The 10,000-nt window shown below is 30.5% G+C and overlaps 1 protein-coding gene across 1 annotated transcript in view; it reads right to left on the bottom strand.

Annotated features, from left to right (window-relative positions):
* Window positions 1-10,000, bottom strand: part of LOC130238836 (ATP-binding cassette sub-family C member 3-like) — a 64,723-nt gene that overhangs the window by 8,147 nt on the left and 46,576 nt on the right. The window contains 1 exon segment of the mRNA XM_056469952.1: window positions 1,411-1,610. Within this exon segment, the coding sequence (XP_056325927.1) occupies window positions 1,411-1,610 (200 nt within the window).

The following is a 10,000-nucleotide window of genomic DNA, read 5'->3' as shown; positions in this document are numbered from 1 at the left end:
ATATAATGATAGAATGGAAGAACAATAGATGGATAGATTAATAGATGGATAGACAAATAGATGGATGTATAGATAGATAGATGGATAGACAGAACAATAGACTGACAGACAGACAGACAGACAGACAACGACAGACAGACAGACAGATAGATAGATAGATAGATAGATAGATAGATAGATAGATAGATAGATAGATAGATAGATAGATAGATAGATAGATAGATAGATAGATAGATAGATAGATAGATAGATAGATAGATAGATAGATAGATAGATAGATAGATAGATAAATTGATGGATGGATGGATGGATGGATGCATAGATGGATGGATGAATGGAGGGATGGATGGATGCATAGATGGATGGATGAAGGGAGGGATGGATGCATAGATAGATGCATAGATAGAGAGATGGATGGATGGATGGATGGATGGATGCATAGATAGATGCATAGTTAGATAGATGGATGAATGGAGGGATGGATGCATAGATAGATGTATAGACGGACAGATGGACGGACTGTCCGATAAATAGATAGATAAAACGACAGATAGAATGATATTGGTGGATGGGTGGATGGATAGATGGATGGATGGATGGATGGATGCATAGATAGATAGATAGATAGATAGATAGATAGATAGATAGATAGATAGATAGATAGATAGATAGATGGATGGATGGATGGATGGATGGATGGATGGATGGATGGATGGATGGATGGATGGATGGATGGATGGATGCATAGAAAGATGCATAGATAGATGGATGGATGGATGGATGGATGGATGGATGGATGGATGGATGGATGGATGGATGGATGGATGGATGGATGGATGGATGGATGGATGGATGGATGGATGGATAGATAGATAGATAGATAGATAGATAGATAGATAGATAGATAGATAGATAGATAGATAGATAGATAGATAGATAGATAGATAGATAGATATATAGATAGATAGATAGATAGATAGATAGATAGATAGATAGATAGATAGATAGATAGACTGATAGATAGATAGATAGATAGATAGATAGATAGATAGATAGATAGATAGATAGATAGATAGATAGATAGATAGATAGATAGATAGATAGACTGATAGACTGATAGACAGATAGATAGATAGATAGATAGATAGATAGATAGATAGATAGATAGATAGATAGATAGATAGATAGATAGATAGATAGATAGATAGATAGATAGATAGATAGATAGACTGATAGATAGATAGATAGATAGATAGATAGATAGATAGATAGATAGATAGATAGATAGATAGATAGATAGATAGATAGATAGATAGATAGATAGATAGATAGATCATCAAGTATTTTACTATAGTATGAATCAGAAAAATTACAGTACTCATTTACAGTGTTTGACCACACCAAGCCTACCTGTTGGAGACGATACCAGGGTAGTAGCTCTTCTGGTTTTCGTCCACTTTATTATCGCTCATGTGCACGAACGCTGCGTTCCGTCCGTATGCGCGGATCACACTGGTGCCGGTGATGGTCTCAGAGAAATGAGAATATATTGGAGAGCGACTGACAGACTCCAGTCTCTTCAGCTGACGGGACGTGGCTACATAAAACCTCTGAAGCAGGAGAAAAACAAACATCCTGCCATTTTACAACATCAGACCAAAGCACACACACACACCTATACACTTTATCTTAAGGTGTCTCTTTAAAAAAAGCTTATATTGAGTCAAATATGGACAAACACCAACGTTGGATTCAATTTGGTACAATAAATTGAATTTAAAACATTGACACAGCAGATGGTTCTGTCCATATTTCACCAAAAATTAGGCTGAAATACATTAAAGTGAATATTAATTTACATACTATAGTAATTATAGAATTAATTATGCATTCAAATTAAACTAAAGTGACTATAACATTTGCTTACTATAGTAATGATAGAATTATACATTAAGCTGAAGTGAATATTTAATTTACTTTTATATTAATTATAAAATTAATTATGCGTAAAATAAACTGAAGTGAATATTACATTCATTTACTGTAGTAATTACAATTAATTATACATATAATTAAATTAAAGTGAATATTACATTTGTTTACTACAGTAATTATAGAAGTAATTACGCATAAAATTAAACTAAAGTGAATATTACATTTGTTTACTACAGTAATAACAATTAATTATACATATAATTAAATTAAATATTACATGTGTTTACTACAGTAATTACAGAAGTAATTACGCATAAAATTTAACTAAAGTGAATATTTCATTTACTTACTATAGTAATAACAATTAATTACATACAATGACCTGTGCATTCTAGCCATAACGGTAATTATATGCATTAATTAATATTACTTTCAAATAAATTTTTACACTGTAATATGGACGCCTTAAAATAAAGTGTAAAATAGTTTATTAATCTACAAACATATGCAAATGAGTGAGGATTCAGAAAACACTGATGTTTGCATTCGACTTTCTTGCTTTTTTTTGAACAATTATTTTCAATTATGACTTCAATTTTTGTTTTCCAAAACAATGCTTTAAAGTTAAACTAAGACATGTTAGTTTTTAGTAAAGATTAATCTGAATGTTTGGTGAGTTTACAAAGAATTAAACATTTTTTAACAAGACAAAATGGCTGAAAGATATATGAGCTAATAATAATCTTGCATCTGCTATATAATCTGCATTTAGACTGCATTTATTTACTCAAAAGTACATTAAAAACTGTGATATATTATCACATTAAACTCACTGTTGTCTATTCAAATCAACTGTATATTACAATTTAATGCTGTGAACTAAAGCTGGTTTTTATTGACACAATTTCTTCTTTCGTCACAAATCACTCTAATCTGATAATTATAATACATATATAATATGTATATGACACTAATTATATTTAAATTTGAATATCAACACTGTAAAAAACATCTAGAAATTGGTCAACCCAGGCTCATTCTGAAAACGGACCCCTGTATACATTTCTGGAGAGCGCCAAATACGTCCCAGGAGATACGTTTTTTTGCAGTTTTGGTTTTCGTGATTCCACCAGAGGCCGCTGTGCACGCTTTTTCAGATCTCAAATTTCTCTAGTGAGTGCCATTCACCCCTGATGTTCTCACATGAATCCACCAGAGGGTGCTGTGTACGCTTTTTCAGATCTCAAATTTCTCTAGTGAGTGCCATTCACGCCTGATGTTCTCACATGAATCCACCAGAGGGTGCTGTGTACGCTTTTTCAGATCTCAAATTTCTCTTGCAAGTGCCATTTGCAGCTGCTGTTCTCATGAAAATCCATCAGAGGGTGCTGTGTACGCTTTTTCAGATCTCAAATTTCTCTAGTGAGTGCCATTCACGCCTGATGTTCTCACATGAATCCACCAGAGGGGGCTGTGTACGCTTTTTCAGATCTCAAATTTCTCTCGCAAGTGCCATTTGCAGCTGCTGATCTCATGCAAATCCACCAGAGGGCGCTGTCGACTGACTGACTAATTGACTGACCCACCCTCTTCTTTTCCTAAACCCAACCAATTGTGTTTTCAAAAGCACCAATTGACCCATCTTCACCGGACTCAAAGCCCGTCGTCGTGGTCAGATCCTTCCTGCGTCTCAAGTCCGCCATCGTACATGCAGTAAAGCCATCCACACGGAGGTAAGCGGTCAGCTGTTATTGCGAAAAGGAACAGCATCATACCGCCCCGTAGCGCTCGTGTTAAAGAAGAAATGCAGCCATACATAGCTCTAGCTACATAATTCGTGATCTCCAGAAACGTATGAAGGGCTACACTTTCAGAATGAGCCTGTGCTGAAATTGGTCGTCCCGTATTTTGTGATTCATGTTTGTATTTGTTTATTTTTCCCCATTTATTTCTGCTTTTGAATTGCATTATGGGATCTTTTCTGCTCAAGTGTAATAGTGTGCAGTGCTGTATTGTCTGGGTTGGTGTTGTATATTACACTGCAAAAACCTTATAATAAACTACAGCACATTCTCTGTTATTTTACACACTTCTATCTCTAGATATTATTTCCTATTTTATTTCAAATGACTAAAATCTCAATAAAAGTCTCTTTGTTAAACTGTAGAGTTGAATTGTCAACATCAGAAGTGGACAGAGCAGAGATCAACATCCCATAATGCAATTCACAACCTGAAATAATCATATATTTATATTCATATACATTCCTTAATTCAGTTTCATGGCATTTTCAGTGTATTTTCTCAGAATCCTCACTGTTACATCAGCAGACAGTATTTCATAATACATGATGCCAATTACTCTGAACACATTTAACATCCACATTCACATCGAGGGATCAAATATGAATGAATTAAACACTCTCGTAATGTTGTAGTGTCAGGTTTGGCTTTTCAATGACTCCAGCATTTATGCAGATCAACAACACTGCAAAAAAAGGCTTTCCTGCTGATGTTTAATCTCGTTTCTTGTGCAAATATCTTCAAATTCTTAAATTAAGAAGCTTTGCTTTTCATTTTTGACAATATTATTTCACTTGCCCCGTTATCAGATTATTTTGCTTTCATTTATTCATTCATTCATTTTCTTTTCAGCTTAGTCCCTTTATTAATCTGGGGTCGCCACAGCGGAATGAACCGCCAACTTATCCAGCATTTGTTTTATGCAGCGGATGCCCTTCCAGCCGCAACCCATCACTGGGAAACACATACACACTCATTCACACACACACATACACTATGGACAATTTAGCCTACCTAATTCCCCTATAGTGCATGTGTTTGGACTGTGGGGGAAACCGGAGCACCCTGAGGAAACCCACGCCAACGCAGGGAGAACATGCAAATTATTTAGCTTGTTTTAATGAAAATCCCACTTCATTTTGACCCACTATTTTTGAAGACAAGACTATATTTTGTACTATGCTTCTGTAAATGCTTCTTGATTTAAGAGTTTTCAGATATTTGGACTAGAAGCAAGACTAAAACTCTCAGTAAGAAAAGCAGTTCTTGCAGTGAACAGATAATTTTCTGCATGCAATGAATAGTCACACGATAAAAAATGCAGAGCATTTCAGAAAGCGAGTTTGTGCCATGCAAAGCCTCAGCAGGCCCACGATGAAGAGGGAAAAATCAAGAGAGGACCGGGAGAGATTGTGTTTGAGAGACTGGAGTTGAGTTCCTAAAACACTTCTGTAAAATAACACACCGAATATAAATCAGAATCATCTCCAGACCACATTAAACACACACACAACACACACACACACACACGCGCACACACACTACCCCAAATCATCACCATTACACTGCAAAACATAAAAGACTAAAATAAACTTGCTTTTTGTCTTGAGTTTGTGTTGTTTCTCATCCAAAAATCACTAAATTCCTACATCAGTCAGCATTTTCCAGACGAGCACTAAATATTGTCTTGTTTTCAGAAATAATGAGTGAAAATGAAGTGAGTTTCTCCTTAAAGTAAGCAAAATCATCTGCCAACGGGGGAAGCTATATAAACATGGGATTATATATGTATTGGGATTATATATTTGAAGCCTGTTAGCAGATATTGTTGCTTGTTTTAAGGAAAACTTTGCTCATTTCTGATTTTGTGCTTGTCTAGAAAATGCTTCTTCATTAAAACATTGTTTAGATATTTGGACTAGAATCAAGACAAAACCTCTAAGGGCTCTATCATACACCCAGTGCAACAAGGCGCAAGACGTGTTTGGCGTTGCTATTTTCAGACCAGCACACTCCTAATTTTGCTGTTTTGCACCACGATGTTTAAATATCAAAACCATTTGCCAACTTTGTGGACTCGTGTGTGTGCTGGTCTATAAAGGAGGTGTGTTAAGGCGCATTGTTGGAGCGTTGATTTTCTGAGGAACTGAAATAGACCCACCATTGACCAACTAAAAGCTGCTCTAAAGTCCAGCAGAGTGTGTTAGTTATGCGCCTATACAGGTCCAAACGCTTACACACTGCTGAACACACACAGGATGATCAGCAACACACACATATCTTTACAAATGAAAACAATTAAAGGATTAAAATTATCCAGAAATGATGATTCTCTACATCAATATAAACACCACTGCCTCCATGCCTTCTGCACCTCGGGGGGCTTCTTCAGTTTATTCATGACCATCTGCATCTGTATAATGTTATTATTATCAGCAGTGTTATTGATTATCTGCAGATTTAGATCTGTTTTAATAAACACACGTGTAGATTTGTCCAGCTGTGGGGTTTTGGAGACGTCTGCATCACCATATGGGTCATCAGAACAGGACGTGTGTTTGGATGTAACTCAGTGTTTTGACCACACTTCATTATTATTGTTCATTTATTCCTCTGCTGGAGATTAAAACTGAATTTAGGAATAGTTTAGACACAAATCTTTGTGCTTAACTAAGGAAAATTAATATGTGGGCTGATGGATGTGTTCAGTGGAGTGAGTTTCCACCGTTTCCTTACTCCACCAAAGTAAAGGAGTAAAGAGGAAAACTAAAGTAAAGAGGCTGAATGGAGGAGGCTCGTTCTTTATCCTCGCGCTGCAGATGCTCTGCTTAACTGTTTTCTCACTAGTGAAATGTTCAGTTTTTACATGTAAATAGCAAATATGGGCTGGCGTAACACAACTGACTCTTAAAGGGAATGTGAGATGAGACTCTGATTGATTTAATGCACGTTATGCTCAAAACACACCCAGAACTCAGTAAGAGAATAAGCACAACCCTGTTAGACCGTGCACCACAGTGCAGATTTTTTCCCGTCGTCCTTAAACTTGCAACAGTGGATTCAGACACGGCCTTAATGCTTTAGACTTTGTGCCTAGATCATTTAAACAGAGCCCTAATTAATAAAAGCATGTTTTGCAGTGTAACTAGTCTATTGAACACCGTAATGCTGTTTTTCTTTAATCTGATTCGACACTACTTCTTAAAAACCCACTGTTGAAGACTAAATTATTCAGCCTCCTTTAAAATTTAATTATTTTTCAAATATAGTTGCTTGAGAAAGAACAGAACAATGCCTTGAGATCAGCTTATCTGCATTCAATATTACTAAATCCTCATGTTTTACATTATAATTATCTTTTCTTATTTTAGACACATTGTAATAGTAATAATAATATTAATAATTTAAGGATTATTATCATTATTATATACTTTAAACTTAAATATTTGTAAATATATTAGTTATATTAACTAATTTATTTTTACTAATCATATTTTTATAAATATTTAGCAAGATTAAAGCTTTAAGTTGACTTTAAAAGTTTATCTAGGTTTATTGGACAACAGTGGTTTGTTCTGTAGCCAATTAAAATACTATTTTTTTACTATATGTGTAATTAGTACATTTTCTAAAGGGGGCTAATAATTTTGACCACAGCAGTTTTTACCTTTTAATTAATTTATTTATTTTATTCCAGCCAAATTAAAAGAAATAAGACTTTCACCAGAAGAAAAATACTATATTTAATATGGAAACACTGAAAAATGTCATTGCTCCATTAAAGATCATCAGAAATATTAAAACATTAATTAATAATTGTAGAGGAGGGCAAATAATTTAGTCTCCAACTCTCCATATATTAGTAGCAAGTACACAGTTCTTCATACTAGTCTCAGGTGCTTGATTATTCCCAAATTCCCAAGTGCACTAGAGTGAGTGTCTGTGAAGTGCACTAGTGTTAGTAACTCAACACTGTTAGTGTTAAAGAGTTTATGAATGCTAATGAAGGATGAATAGAGATTTAATGATGATATAACGAGGTTCAGCACAGCACACACTCCTGTAATGTTCAGTATTAGACAGACTAATGAGTGCACTTACACTCCTGTAATGCAGTAACTCTACTGTAAACACTGTTCTTTACCCGCCAGCATTACAGCATTCACTGCATGCCAATGTTTTCCATAATTTACTATGCAACATTGCGATATTATTAATGAATTATTATTTATTTTTTTTATTTTATTTATTTATGCCGTTTTTACACATAATCATGACTTTTATAACATTTTATTAAATAATAATAATTATTTTGTTAATAATAATAATAATAATAATAATAATAATAATAATAATTATTATTATTATTATTATTATTATTGTTTTTTTAATTATTATTATTATAATAAATAAATAATCAGGGATTAATAATAATAATAATTATTGTTGTTGTTGTCATTACTATTATAAATAAATAAGATCTCCAGGAGGTAATAATAATAATTATTATTATTATTATCAGAGGTAAATAATAATAATATTATTAATAATAATAATATTTATTTATTTATCTATTTATGCAGTTTTTACACTAGATCAGGGACTAAAAAAATAAAGTAATTATTGTTGATGTTATTGTTACTATTACTATTATAAATAAATAAATAAATAAACAGGGACTAAGCCCAAGCAAAGCAAATAGATGAATAAATAAATCCTGCAGGAGGTAATATAATAATAATAATAATATTTATCATTATTATTATTATTATTATTATTATTATTATTATTATCATTATTATCATTATTATTATTATTATTATTATTATTATTATTATTATTATTATCATTATTATTATTATTATTATTATTATTATTATTATCATTATTATTATTATTATTATCATTATTATTATTATTATTATCATTATTATTATTATTATTATTATTATTATTATTATTATTATTATTATCATTATTATTATTATTATTATTATTATTATTATTATTATCATTATTATTATTATTATTATTATTATTATTATTATTATTATTATTATCATTATCATTATTATTATTATTATTATTATTATTATTATTATCATTATTATCATTATTATTATTATTATTATTATTATTATTATCATTATTATTATTATTATTATTATTATTATTATTATCATTATTATTATTATTATTATCATTATTATTATTATTATCATTATTATTATTATTATTATTATTATTATTATTTATGCAATTTTATACAATATAATCATAACTTTTATAACATTTTATTAAATAATAATAATTATTATGATTATTATTACTAAATAAATAATCAGTGACTAAGCCAAAGGAAAGTAAATTAATTAATTATAAAATCCAGCAGAAGTTATTAACAATATTAATAATAATTTATTTATTTAAGCAGTTTTTACGCTATAAAATCAAAACTTATAACCTTTAATTAAATAATAATAATAATAATAATAATAACAATTAATAAATAAATATAAATAATCAGGGACTAATAAAAATAAGAAATATTACTGTTGTTGTTATTATTATTATTATAAATAAAATAAATTAAAATAAATAAATAATCAAGGACTAAGCCAAAGGAAAGTAAATAAATAAATAAATCCTGCAGGATGTAATAATAATAACAATAATAATAATAATAATTATTATTATTATTATTATTATTAATATTATTATTATTATTTATTTACGCAGTTTTTACACTATATAATTAAAACATTTATACAATTTTATTAAACAATAATAATTTACTATTATAAATAAATAAATAAATAAATAAATAAATAAATAAATAATCAGGGACTAATATTAATAATAAATTAATAAATAACAAATTATTATTATTGTTGTTGTTATTACTATTATGAATAAATAAATAAAAATGAATAAATAAATCCTGCAGAAGGCAATAATAATAATATTAATATTATTCATAATAATAATAATAATAATAATAATAATAAAGAATTTTTGCAATAACTGTAAATGCAATTCAGTACAACTAAACTTTACAACTATATTCACACAATAATAATAAAGGAATAATAATGAAATGAAAAGTAAATGCAATAATAACAGGTTATTGATCTGATTATTCCGCATGCATATCTGTGATAATGATTTCCACCACACTGTGTTAACACTGAATAGTGAATACTCAGGTGAGTTGTGTTGCAGGTAAAGAACAGCATGGACTACCAGTACAACCAGTGACCAAA

This window comes from Danio aesculapii, chromosome 12, assembly GCF_903798145.1.
Source record: "Danio aesculapii chromosome 12, fDanAes4.1, whole genome shotgun sequence".
Taxonomy (NCBI): Eukaryota; Metazoa; Chordata; class Actinopteri; order Cypriniformes; family Danionidae; genus Danio; species Danio aesculapii.
The sequence above is the reverse complement of the archived record's forward strand: the minus strand, read 5'-3'. Positions and strand labels throughout refer to the sequence as shown.